We start from the raw sequence: 14,818 nt of genomic DNA, 5'->3' as shown, positions 1-14,818 counted from the left end.
TGCTGGTCCATTTGGACTCCAATGCTTCCCACAGTTGTCAAGTTGGCTGCATATCCTTTGCATTGTGGACCATTCTTGATACACACGCGAAACTGAGCGGAACAAAAGAACAGCGGCATTGCAGTTCTTGACACAAACCGGTGAGCCTGGCACCTACTACCATACCTAGTCCAAAGGCAAATGTTTTGACTTGCCCATTCACCCTCTGAATGGCACACATACACAATCCATGTCTCAATTGTCTCAAGGCTTAAAAATCATTCTTTAACCTGTCTCGTCTTCTTCATCTATACTGATTGAAGTGGATGTATAAGTGACATCAATAAGGGATCATAGCTTTCACCTGGATTCACCTGGTCAGTCTATGTCATGGAAAGAACAGGTGATCTTAATGTTTTGTATATCTTTATGGGACAGGTGGCCATTTAAATGAGGCAACCCTGGTGGGGATTTGTGTGTTTGTTTATTAGGATCTATTTTAGCCCATCATGTGGCTTATCTTCCAAGAGTGCAGAGAGTGTTATGCTCAGGGCTGAGGGCTCAGGGTTCTTACTTGTGCTGATCTCAGTCACCACTGTGGGTTCTGGCGTGCTTCCATCCTCCTCTCCACTGGGCAGATCTACGGGGAAGATAAAAGAGGTGTGGTCAGAATGTTAGCATAGCTCAAGGCCCAGGGAGAACCAGGGACAACTCATTCATTTACTCAACAGGTGGAACATACATGTATACATCTGAAGAGCAGCAGGGTCAAATCAAATTGTATTTGTCACATGCTTTTGGTAAACAACCGGTGTTTACTAACAGAGAAATACTTAATTATGGGCCCTGCCCAACAACGCAGAGAGAAAAAAATAAATAGAAAAATAATAACACAAGGAATAAATACACAATGAGTAACGATAACTTGGCTATATACACGGGGTACCAGTACCGAGCTGATATGCAGGGGTACAAGTTAATTAAGGTAGGTATGTACATATAGGCAGGGATAAAGAGACTATGAAAGAAGATAGATAATAAACAGTAGCAGTTGTGATGAGTCAAGAGTTAGTGCAAAAAGGGTCAATGCAGATAGTCCGGGTAGCTGATGGTTAACAATTTAACAAACTATTTACAGTCTTAAGGCTTGGGGTTAGAAGCTGTTTAGGGTCCTGCTGGTTCCAGACTTGTTGCATCGGTACCGCTGCCGTGCTGTAGCAGAGAGAACAGTGTATGACTTGGGTGGCTGGAGTCTTTTACAATTTTTAGGGCCTTCCTCTGATAGCGCCTGGTATAGAGGTCCTGGATGGCAGGGGGCTCAGTACCAGTGATGTACTGGGCCATACGCACTACCCTTTGTAGCGCCTTGCGATCGGATACCAAGCAGTTGCCATACCAAGCGGTGATGAAGCCAGTCAAGATGCTCTCAATGGTGCAGCTGTATAACTTTTTGAGTATCTGAGGGCCCATTTCAAATCTTTTCAGCCTTCTGAGGGGAAAGAGGTGTTGGTGTGTGTGGACAATGATAATTCCTTAGTGACATGGACACAGAGGAACTTGAAGCTCTCGACCAGCTCCACTACAGCCCCGTCGATGTGGATGAGTGCGTGCTTGGCCTTCCTTTTGTCTTGTTGACGTTGAGGGAGTGCTTTTTGTCCTGGCATGACAATTCCAGATCACTGAGCTCCTCCATATAGGCTGTTTCGTCGTCGTCGGTGATCAGGCCAACCGCCGTCGTGTCGCCAGCAAACTTAATTATGGTGTTGGAGTCATGCGTGGCCATCGTGTGTGAACAGGGAGTACAGGAGGGGTCTAAGCATGCACCCCGAGGGGCCCATGTTGAGGGTTGTTGCCTACCCTCACCACCTGGGGGCGCCCTGTCCGGAAGTCCGGGATCCAAGTTGTAGAGGTAGGTGTTCAGTCCCAAGGTACTGAGCTTAGTGATGAGCTTGGAGGGCACTATAGTGTTAAACGCTGAGGTATAGTCAATGAACAGCATTCTTACGCAGGTGTTCCTCTAGTCCAGGTGGGAGAGGGAAATAGAGATTGCATCATCTGTGGATCTGTTGGGGCGGTATGCCAATTGGAGCTGGTCCAGGGTGTCTGGGATGATGGTGTCGATGTGAGCCATGACCAGCCTTTCAAAGCATTGCATGACTAAAGATGTGAGTGCTACTGGGCGATAGTTATTTAGACAGGTTACTTTGGTCTTCTTGGGCATAGAGACTGTGGTGGTCTGCTTGAAGCATGTAGGTATTACAGACCCCTGTGCACCCAGGGGATTATGGTGGAGATAATAGTTACAGTAAACAGTTAGGTTCACTATGGATGGGACCACTGTTAACATTGTTTGCAGTTTTGTAAGGAATTGTTCAGGGGTAGTATGAAGTTCTGTACAGTATAGTATTGTAATCATGATCTTAAAATATCATAAATAAAAGTTTGTCTATCAAAAGAAAGCTGGTTTGCGATCCAGCTGTGTTGACCCTAGACCCCACCTCCTGATGCTTCATCGGCAGCGAAGTCCTCGTCATCGTCCAGGAAGCGCTGAGATCTTTGGACAACAGTCCTCGATGAATCCAGGTCCTCGGGCAGCGGCACTTCTCCCCACACCTTGGAGCTCTGAGCCACCTGTAGACAGAAAACACACACACAACACTACTTAAGAGATTTATAGGGGTTGAAGTCTCATGTCTCCAGATAGGGTTCCATTTGGGACGCAACCCAGGTTCTATCTCCTATTTGGTGCACTATAACTCATAGGACTGTGGTCAAAAGTAGCACTATATAGGGAATAGGGTGCTATTTGGAATGTAAGCCCAGGTTAGTTAGGTTACACCCAGCAGGACCATTATACTGGGCCTGGGAGTGGAAGGAAAAACAAAACCTGAGATGGTGTGAGGCTGGGAGCTTCACACAGGAAATAGGTGCATTATGGTATGTTTACTTTAACATTCATTATCTAGGTCAGGGATGGGCAACTGGCAGTCCTGTAGACCCGTGGCTCAACCCCTCCCAAAAAATAATTGTAGCGAGTTAGAATAGTAGTGCAATTTCGAAATTTGGTTGTGCATCAGCAGTTTTCTCTTGTTAGCCCATGTCAGCGATTTTTATTACATTTTTTAGATTGTTAAGTTAGTCTAGCCAGCTGTCTAAACTTGTACTAATCATGGTCGAATTACCGACAGGGGGGCACCCATTGTCACGCTCAGATATATTAAAGACGGATGAGCAAAAAAGACCATATAACATAATACAAATACAGAGCAATTTATGCAAAAAAATGTAGCGAATTATATTCATTTAAAAATTGGCATCCTGCAATAAATAAAATCTAGCTAAATTAAAATCTCCATTAACATTCTACTTTTTAAAAAGTTTTATTAACTATTGTGGCCTTCCATGGCTCCGTTTCACTGGAATATAAAAATGAGGAAACAAGCATGTACAATCCCTTTCATCCATTCAAGACACAGTCACCTCCAAAATGATTGTCAGACTTAATGAGCATAAAAATACTGTATAAAATAAATAATACACATGAGCAAAATGTTATGCTCCAAAAAAATTGAAAATTATATTAATTCATACTAATACAATTGTTCAGAGAATAAGATTTTGCTTAACCAATTGTGAGCACTTGAAGGGTGTAAGGGTGGGAAAGGCCTACTTTTGGCCCCATCTGGTGGCTAAACGACTCGTTACAAGGTGTGGCAGCTCTCCACAGAGGCTTAAGACTGCAGCTGCACACCTTGCTGCAATTAGGGCTGCAGCAGCACATAGGCCATGCAGGGGCATTCACATGGTAGAGAGCTGTGAGGAGCTATAGGTTTACCTACTTCCCTGGCAGCATGCCACCCTTGGCATTTCCAGTCAGCATGGCATGCCAGTTCCCATTTTCATCCGCCTTCATCATGCCAGAGTTTCCCATTTAAATGACTCTGGCTAATAAATAACTTTATCTCTCCCCCAAATCCTCTCTCCCCTGACTGAACAGCCTACAACAACAATCCCGGGCCTTTATCAAAAGGAAACCGCTGACTGGACCAATTCTTTTCACTGGAGCCAACCAGCCAACCGTTGGTGTGATCATCTCCTGCTTCCCGGTCCCACTCCCTTGGGATGGATGGGGTTCTCTCTCTCTCTCTGTCTGTCTGTCTCCCTATATCTTGCTCTTTCACTCTCTCCCTCTCTCTCTCTCACTTATTCTCTCTCTCTTTCTGGATGGGCGATACATCGCCCCCCCAAAAATCCTCATAGATTAGACCAAAGCCATTTTTGGCAAACTTCATCAACTGATATGTTCCTCATTAAACAATGCAGTGTCAGTTATCACACTTTCACTAACAGACAAACATAGGGCTGTGAAGGTCATGGGATTTTGGATGACGGTTATTTGTTATTATCGTTTGGATAGCAACATTTTCTGACTGCATGTGCTGCTGTTGTAGGAAGGGGTTGGGGGGTTACCTAGGCAACCAAAGATTGTTTGCAACAACACCTTGCTGAAACAAGGAGCAACAAAGTTTCATCACCTTGTAAAGAGTCCATGTTACCGTGGAAATGGACTCAAACACATGCTTCATCTTTTTGAATGCCCTGTAGTGCCGTCTTCAGTCAGCTGTTCATTCCACAAAGAATTCTAAAACGTCCTAGTTTTGCCCCCTCTCGTCTCTCCTTATATCGGTTGTTAGATGTAAACTAGGCATACTTTTACTTTGCTGCTTTTGGGTAAAGTTTGTTGACTTGAATATGAAGTTGATAAAAAATATACATTACCAGTCAAAAGTTTGGACACAACGACTCATTCAAGGGTTGATCTTTATTTTTACTATTTTCTACATTGTAGAATAATAGTGAAGACATCAAAACTACGAAAAAACACATATGGAATCATGTTGTAACCAAAAAAGTGTTAAACAAAATCTAAATATATTTTATATTTGAGATTCTTCAAAGTAGCCACCCTTTGCCTTGATGACAGCTTTGCGCTCTCTTGGCATTCTCTCAACCAGCTTCATGAGGTAGTCACCTGGAATGTATTTCAATTAACAGGTTTGCCTTGTTAATTTGTGGAATTTCTTTCCTTCTTAATGCATTTGAGCCAATCAGTTATGTGTGACAAGGTAGGGGTGGTATACAGAAGATAGCCCTATTTGGTAAAAGACCAAGTACATATTATGCCAAGAACAGCTCAAATAAGCAAAGAGAAACAACAGTCCATCCTTACGTTAAGACATGAAGGTCAGTCAACAGGGAAAATTTCAAGAACTTTGAAAGTTTCTTCAAGTGCAGTCGCAAAAACCATCAAGCGCTATGATGAAACTGGCTCTCATGAGGACCGCCACAGGAAAGGAAGACCCAGAGTCTTGCGTGAATCAGGCCTTTATGGTCGAATTGCTGCAAAGTAACCACTACTAAAGGACACCAATAATAAGAAGAGACTTGCTTAGGCCAAGAAACACGAGCAATGGACATTATACCGGTGGAAATCTATCCTTTGGTCTGATTAGTAAAAAGTTTCCAATCACTGTGTCTTTGTGAGACACAGAGTAGGTGAACGTATTATATGCGCATTTGTGGTTCCCACCGTGAAGCATGGAGGAGGAGGTGTGATGGTGTTTTGCTGGTGACACGGTCAGTGATTTATTTAGAATTCAAGGCACACTCAACCAGCATGGCTACCACAGCATTCTGCAGCGATACGCCATCCCGACTGGTTTGCGCTTAGTGGGACTATCATTTGTTTTTCAACAGGACAATGACCCAAAACACACCTCCAGGCTGTGTAAGGGCTATTTGACCAAGAAGGAGAGTGATGGTGCTGCATCAAATGACCTGACCAAACACAATCACCCAACCTCAACCCAATTGAGATGGTGTGGGATGAGTTGGACCGCAGAGTGAAGGAAAAGCAGCCAACAAGTGCTCAGCATATGTGGGAACTCCTTCAAGCATTCCTCATGAAGCTGGTTGAGAGAATGCCAAGAGTGTGCAAAGCTTCTTTGGTTACTACATAATTCCATATGTGCTATTTCATAGTTTTGATGTCTTCACGATTATTCTACAATGTAGAAAATAGTAATAAATAAATAAAAACTCTTGAATGAGTAGGTGTGTCCAAACTTTTGACTGGTACTGTATATACAGTATAAAACATTTATTTTATTATAATTGTATTATATTCAATGCATTATTAGTTTATTTATTATTGATCTATTTATTAAGAAGGTTATTTTATTTTATCATCGGTTACATGATTATACAATTACCGTGCCAGCCCTAGCCAAATGTTTTATATTTTTCCAGAACAGGAAAAAGATCAAAACTAGTGTGACCTTTGTGTCCCTCTAAGAGTTGCGACATGTCCACTGTGTTGTGGTTATCATTCCCTACAGATAATTTAAGACCCTGCGCCCTGCTCTGCAATTTTCCAGCACCCAACCCAACCTTGTCAGTGTAAAGGAGCTACACACACACACACCCCCAGGCAAAGTCAAATCTAGAATTGGCTTCCTATTCCGCAACAAAGCATCCTTTACTCATGCTGCCAAACATACCCTTGTAAAACTGACCATCCTACCAATCCTCGACTTCGGTGATGTCATTTACAAAATAGCCTCCAAAACCCTACTCAATAAATTGGATGCAGTCTATCACAGTGCCATCCGTTTTGTCACCAAAGCCCCATATACTACCCACCACTGCGACCTGTACACTCTCGTTGGCTGGCCCTCGCTTCATACTCGTCGCCAAACCCACTGGTTCCAGGTCATCTACAAGACCCTGCTAGGTAAAGTCCCCCCTTATCTCAGCTCGCTGGTCACCATAGCAGCACCTACCTGTAGCACGCGCTCCAGCAGGTATATCTCTCTAGTCACCCCCAAAACCAATTCTTCCTTTGGACGCCTCTCCTTCCAGTTCTCTGCTGCCAATGACTGGAACGAACTACAAAAATCTCTGAAACTGGAAACACCTATCTCCCTCACTAGCTTTAAGCACCAGCTGTCAGAGCAGCTCATAGATTACTGCACCTGTATATAACCCATCTACAATTTAGCCCAAACAACTACCTCTTTACCTACTGTATTTATTTATTAATTTATTTTGCTCCTTTGCACCCCATTATTTCTGTCTCTACTTTGCACTTTCTTCCACTGCAAACCAACCATTCCATTGTTTTTTTTAGTTTTTATTTTACTTGCTGTGTTGTACTCACTTCGCCTCCATGGCCTTTTATATTTTTATTTATTTATACATATATTTGTTTGCCTTCACCTCCCTTATCTCACCTCACTTGCTCACATTGTATATAGACTTATTTTTTTTTCACTGTATTATTGACTATATGTTTGTTTTACTCCATGTGTAACTATGTGTTGTTGTATGTGTCGAACTGCTTTGCTTTATCTTGGCCAGGTCGCAATTGTAAATGAGAACGTGTTCTCAATTTGCCTACCTGGTTAAATAAAGGTTAAATAAAAATAAATAAATAAAAAAAGTGGGGAGGGGGTGGAAAAAAAACACATTCCACCCATTGTTGGAATCCCACTGTTTACTTTTGAATTAGGCTTTTCACAATGACAAATGTTTGCCTTGCTAGAATGTAAAAAGAGGTACAGACAAAAAGGGACAGGCACACATTCTATGGGGTATCAAAGGACAGGTGAGTCCACATGGTGAAGCCTCAAAACAAGTTAACCCCTCTAAGTTTGCCCAGCTGTTGTTTACAGTGCAAGAGGAGATGAATACCAACATTTTGTCTCCGTGAACAATCAATGACCAGCAGCAGGGGCAGAACGATCAGGAGGAACAGGGGGAGTTGGGACAATGCCTCCAAGATCCCATCATAGCGTAGAGCACTATCAGCTATCCTGCATGTCTTGAGAGTCAAACATCTGCTGTCATCATAGCGAGACACAGAGCCAGACAGATGTGTGCCCATGAGATGGTGTAAATAACCTTGTTTTTACACACACATACACAAATCCAGCATTCCCATCCCCACCATGACCCTGTAACAGCCAACAGCCAACGCCTGTCAAGAGAGAACAGCCTGAGAAGAATGTTCCAAGGGTTTAACTTCACCACCTAAACCAGACATCTTCCAGATACAGATACAGCAAGGTCTAACTTATCACTGAAACTAGTTACTGTAACTTTGGTTTTACTTCATTACAAATTTCTTACAATATCATTTTCCAGCATTACACATCTTATAAAAAAGTTCCTCTTCATGCCAGTATTTCCAAATTGTGCTAAAAGGTTGCATTTCTAGCCTCTTCTGAGAATGCTGATCAAAGCAAGAGCTCAGACAGACTCCATATCTCCGTAGAGTCCAGATGGTGGTGGGTGTATGATAGCAGCAACACAGGGAACAACATAACATTCAGAAAACCCCTTCATGTTATTTCCTTCACGGCTTTAAACAGGAACAAAACTCTAAACTGTTCAGCTAGCAGCATTAAGTGGACGAAAGCATGACACGGGTAGGCTCTTCCCTGCCTGCCTGCACACACATGCACACACACTGTAAAGCTTTCTGGCTTCTGCCCTGTGTAGAGTCCCACCTAGCACAGCGCTTCATGGCACCAGGGACATATGCTTTATCTCTCTGACCCCAGCTTCGGGACTATATGTAGAGAAGAGTAGAGACACACACACACACACACATACACACACACACACACACACACACACACACACACACACACACACACACACACACACACACACACACACACACACACACACACACACACACACACACACACGCTCAAACGTATGCACACAGGCACATGGACAAGCAAACAGACAGACACAGACACGCTGAGGAGCTTTTAGTCCTGTCTATCACCCTCTTAGAGACAGCCTGATAGCTTTTTACATTTGGACGAGTGATGACAGGCATCAGGGAAAGAGGGAGAAAGTCAGTCCCTGAGAAACAGTTATTCACACCTATTACACTGACTGAGAAACACTGTTATTCCACACCTATTACACCGACTGAGAAACACTGTTATTCCACACCTATTACACCGACTGAGAACCACTGTTATTCCACACCTATTACACTGATTGAGAAACACTGTTATTCCACACCTATTACACTGATTGAGAAACACTGTTATTCCACATCTATTACACTGACTGAGAAACACTTATTCACACCTATTACACTGATTGAGAAACACTGTTATTCACACCTATTACACTGACTGAGAAACACTGTTATTCCACACCTATTACACTGACCGAGAAACACTGTTATTCCACATCTATTACACTGACTGAGGCAGATAGGAGCAGCACAGGAGACAGACAGAGAGAGAGAGACATCCACTGGTGATGTTTGACAATGATATAAAAATAAGATATAAAAATAAATAAAGAGAGTCGCACACTCTCTGTATACATACAGTTGAAGTCGTCAGTTTACATACACTTAGGTTGGGGTCATTAAAACTCATTTTTCAACCACTCCACAAATGTCTTGTTAACAAACTATAGTTTGGCAAGTCAGTTAGGACATCTACTTTGCATGACACAAGTCATTTTCCCAACAATTGTTTACAGACAGATTATTTCACTTATAATTCACTGTATCACAATTCCAGTGGGTCAGAAGTTTACATACACTAAGTTGACTGTGCCTTTAAACAACTTGGAAAATTCCAGAAAATTATGTCATGGCTTTAGAAGCTTCTGATAGGCTAATTGACATCATTTGAGTCAATTGGAGGTATTATCTGTGGATGTATTTCAAGGCCTACCTTCAAACTCAGTGCCTCTTTGCTAGACATCATGGGAAAATCAAAAGAAAAAAGCCAAGACCTCAGAAAAACAATTGTTGACTTCCACAAGTGTGGTTCATCCTTGGGAGCAATTTCCAAACGGCTGAAGGTACCACGTTCATCTGTACAAACAATAGTACGCAAGTATAAACACCATGGGACCATGCAGCAGTCATACCGCTCAGGAAGGAGACGCGTTCTGTCTCCTAGAGATGAACGTACTTTGGTGTGAAAAGTGCAAATCAATCCCAGAACAACAGCAAAGGACCTTGTGAAGATGCTGGAGGAAACAGGTACAAAAGTATCTATATCCACAGTAAAACCAGTCCTATATCGACATAACCTGAAAGGCCGCTCAGCAAGGAAGAAGCCACTGCTCCAAAACCGCCATAAAAAAGACAAACTACGGTTTGCAACTGCACATGGGGACAAAGATCATCGTTTTTGGAGAAATGTCCTCTGGTCTGATGAAACAAAAATATAACTGTTCGGCAATAATGACCATCGTTATGTTTGGAGGAAAAAGGGGGAGGCTTGCAAGCCGAAGAGCACCATCCCAACCGTGAAGCACGGGGGTGGCAGCATCAAGTTGTGGGGGTGCTTTGGTGCAGGAGGGACTGGTGCACTTCACAAAATATATGTCATCATGAGGATGGAAAAGTATGTGGATATATTGAAGCAACATCTCAAGACATCAGTCAGGAAGTTAAAGCTTAGTCACAAATGGATCTTCCAAATGGACAATGACCCCAATCATACTTCCAAAGTTGTGGCAAAATGGCTTAAGGACAACAAAGTCAAGGTATTGGAGTGGCCATCACAAAGCCCTGACCTCAATCCTATAGAAAATGTTTGGGCAGACCTGAAAAAGCGTGTGCGAGCAAGGAGGCCTACAAACCTGACTCAGTTACACCAGCTCTGTCAGGAGGAATGGGCCAAAATTCACCCAACTTATTGTGGGAAGCTTGTCGAAGGCTACCCAAAACATTTGAAGGCTACCCAAAACAATTGAAGGCTACCCAAAACAATTTAAAGGCATTGCTACCAAATACTAATTGAGTGTATGTAAACGTTCTACCCACTGGGAATGTGATGAAAGAAATAAAAGCTAAAATGAATCATTCTCTAGTATTATTCTGACATTTCACATTCTTAAAATAAAGTGGTGATCCTAACTGACCTAGAACAGGGAATTTTTACCTGGATTAAATGTCAGGAATTGTGAAAAACTGAGTTTAAATGTATTTGGCTAAGGTGTATGTAAACTTCCGACTTCAACTGTATAAACTGCCAGTGATTTATTGGGTAAAACACCAATGGGATGAAGGCACAGTGATACTGAAACATTGGTGTTTTACCCAATAAATTACTGGAAGCTTATATAGAGTGTGCGACTCTCTTTGTTTTGATAGCGTCCAGTTTATTCTCCGTTAGTCAGTGCTTTAGCTCCATGTTTTTATTGACAATGGGAGTATGACAACATGATGACTCCGTGCCTGAGTGTGTGTGTCTGTGTAAATGCATGTGAATTTCCTGTGTACGCTTAGCCCCTTGAAACAAGTGGTGGGTGGATTGACAAACTGCCAATTGTATCACTAAACCTCAGGCTGAGACCCTCTTGGATAAAGAGGACGACGAGAGAAGCCCCTCTGCTCTCTACAGAACTCTACACAGGGTCCAATACAAAGTGATGATGGGACAGGAAGGAAGCATACGAGCCTCTTTCAACAGACAACAACTCTCTGAGAACTAGCTACAGTATTATCTATTTTCAATGTTCCATACAGACATTGACACAAACAGGGTCACAATATTTCTAAATGGAAAGAGGGATAGGGAGAGAGAATTTGTGTGAGTAAATGAGTGTGACCGCATGGTGAGCTCTCACCGGCGGGATGTTTTAGTGTATGGCCAGTGTGTGTGTGTGTTTGTGTGTGTGAGATAAAATGAACAGAAATATTATAAATATTACATTCTGACTGCATTACCCCCCCCCCCCCCCATTTTACACATTTTGCCATAGGGCGGAGAGGAGTTTAGCAATTCTATAAGAAATGTCATGCAATTGTACTGATTTTGCCAAAACTTAAGCCATCTAAATGATAACTTAGTGAGAGTGACTGACAAAATGATATCTTAGTGACTGACAAAATGATATCTTAGTGACTGACAAAATGATATCTTAGTGACTGACAAAATGATATCTTAGTGACTGACAAAATGATATCTTAGTGACTGACATAACAAGAGAAAAACTGCTGATGCACAACCACATTTTGAAATTGCACCTTGTGTATTCTACTATTCTCATTAGGTTGAGTTCCCCGCCAAATAATTTTTACTTCTGCCTGGAGCCGGCCCTGCATGCTACGATAAGTCACCACTCCCACCGGCATTCCAGGGTGTACCAGGCCCAGTATTTCTCTCTAGACACCCTTGACTAACTTCTTGGAAGTGTCCAGAGTCAGGTCCAGATTAGCTGTTCGTCATGTTGGAGACAGCCTATAATCTCCTAGCAGTGTGAGGAGGTACTTTGTAGCCTATGTAGAGCTGGGTGATATGTAGAAAAATCCATATTGCGATAAATTGCCTGAATTGATAACAATAATGCGCACCACAGTTTTTTTAAATGATCCTTTAAACTACTACTAGTAGTTTGATGTTGTAGCCATCAATTGTCCCATTAACAATCACCCATATTGCAAACCTATTTTATTTCCAACTTCACATTTCTGTAGTATAGGCTACTTAGCGTAATGAACTATATCCGCAATGTGCCTGCGATAAGTGATTGGTATGGTTGGAGTCGGCCATTTTTGGTTTATCGACCCAGCTCAAAGCCAATGTAAGCCCCTGGTTTGAAGTCCACCACGTGTTTCACATTACATCTACTTAACAAGTCATTGCGGGTAGCGCCTGCTGCCTCTGACCTTCAATGTACAATCTTGTATTTTTCATCTTTGCTGCATATATTGACTGTATGCCTGAATAACATGAAACAGGCTGATAAAATGGGAAGTGTTCCAAAAAATGACCAAGGGAAACAAAACAAGAACACAGTTGTAATTGAAATGGTAACTATTGAGAGTACGAAAGCTCATACTGTAAACAATCTGCATGTCATTTAGCATTCATGCTAGGTGTGTGCAACCCTTTATTGTTCTTTAACCACGGCTGATTGAGATAAAACAAGAGAAAACTATGGCCCTATATTGTGCCAGTTTCCCTGTAGTTTTTCCACACAAGGCCCTGGGAGGAACACTGTTAAAACGACTTCTGCCTCAGCCTTCCAAGCAGAGACTTCAGCCTTGCAAGGGCAGCGCTCCGCTCCACAGTGACACACACACACACACACACACACACACACACACACACACACACACACACACACACACACACACACACACACACACACACACACACACACCTCTTTATTTACCCCAAGCTATTGTTCAGGAAGGCATGTAAAATGAAGCGGCTGGCTTGTATGGACTTGCAAGGTGAGACTGCTGCAGCAGCAGAGCTACACAAGTGAGGAGAGAAAGGAGATGTCCAAACCACAATTAGAGGGAGGGTGTGATAAGAAATGAAGAAGTGTTTGGCTGCTCCGTGTCTTGCTGGGCTGGGGAGATGCTTTTCTCTTTTTCCCCAGGGACAAAAGGAACAGTGGAGTAAGCCAAAGGAGTGGAAAGAATAACACACATGTACACACATGTACAAAGAGACAGACAAATTCAAACAAAAACATTTTGTAGATGAACCATACATACAGAGAGCCTAGTATGGAATACTTTTAAAAACAGAGAAACTCTATCTGGGAAGTGAGGCTCTGTGAAATTAAAGATGCTGGACTGGCAAGCAAGCTTTTGCAATTATTCCTGTGACAAATGTAGCCTAAAATACGTATTGGTTAACTGGCATCTCTACAATTTGAAGCAGATCTCACCTTCCTTTACTGTATATGAAAATACTAACAGCCATGCTGCAATATCGTAATTGACTCAGGGTGGTGTTTTTGGAGCCTAAGGACCTACTCTGTTACAAGTGGCTGGTGACACAGAGACCAGAGGTGGGGCTGTGAAACCAGAGAACCCTGTCAGACACCACCCTAAATAAAACATCTAAAACCAGGAGAACCATTTTCAACCTTGATGATAGCAGAATCATGAGACACTGAGTACATATTATTAACATATTATGTATAGTGAAAAAGGCATTGGAAAGACCCAAGCTAATATGTATTTTCCTCCCATGATGTTCCTTGTCTATGAGGAGATGAGTTGGCCTATGGAAGAGGTTTGTAACAGGAACTAGGCAATGGAGGAACCTGGAACTATACTGAACAAAAAGATAAAAGCAACCAGCAATAATTTCAGCGATTTTACTGAGTTACAGTCCATATAAGGAAATCAGTCAATTTAAATAAATTCATTAAGCCCTAATCTTTGGATTTCACATGACTGGGCAGGGGCGCAGCCATGGGTGGGCTTGGTTGGGCATAGGCCCGCCCACTCGGGAGACCAGGCCCAGCCAATCAGAATTAGTTTTTACCCACAAAAGGGCTTTATTACAGACAGAAATACTCCTCAGTTTACGTGGTTAGACGTGGTCTGCGGTTGTGAGGCTGGTTGGACGTACTGCCAAATTCACTAAAATGACATTGGAGGCGGTTTATGGTAGAGAAATTAACATTAAATTCTCTGGCAACAGCTCTGGTGGACATTCCTGCAGTCAGCATGCCAATTAAACGATCCCTCAACACTTGAGACATGTGCATTGTGTTGTGTGAAAAAACAGCATATTTTATAGTGGACTTTTATTGTCCCCAGCACAAGGTGCACCTGTGTAATGATCATACTCTTTTTTCAGCTTCTTGATATCCCACACGTGTCAGGTAGATGGATTATCTTGGCAAATGAGAAATGCTCACTAACAGGGATGTAAACAAATTTGTGCACAAAATTTGAGAGAAATAAGCTTTTGGGCATATGGAACATTTCTGGGATTTTTTATTTCAGCTCATGAAACATAGGACCAACACTTTA

At 42.4% G+C, this 14,818-nt stretch overlaps 1 protein-coding gene across 13 annotated transcripts in view; it reads right to left on the bottom strand.

Annotated features, from left to right (window-relative positions):
* LOC139542363 (basement membrane-specific heparan sulfate proteoglycan core protein-like) overlaps window positions 1-14,818 on the bottom strand; it is a 161,402-nt gene that overhangs the window by 110,885 nt on the left and 35,699 nt on the right. For all 13 annotated transcript variants that reach the window (XM_071347685.1, XM_071347689.1, XM_071347692.1 and 10 more), the window contains exons 2-3: window positions 2,478-2,610; window positions 554-619 (exon numbers count right to left, since the gene is read on the bottom strand). In XM_071347685.1, the coding sequence (XP_071203786.1) occupies window positions 554-619; window positions 2,478-2,610 (199 nt within the window). The remainder of the gene's footprint in view (window positions 1-553; window positions 620-2,477; window positions 2,611-14,818) is intronic.

This window comes from Salvelinus alpinus, chromosome 17, assembly GCF_045679555.1.
Source record: "Salvelinus alpinus chromosome 17, SLU_Salpinus.1, whole genome shotgun sequence".
Classification (NCBI taxonomy): Eukaryota; Metazoa; Chordata; class Actinopteri; order Salmoniformes; family Salmonidae; genus Salvelinus; species Salvelinus alpinus.
This window is presented reverse-complemented; position numbering and strand designations above follow the sequence as displayed.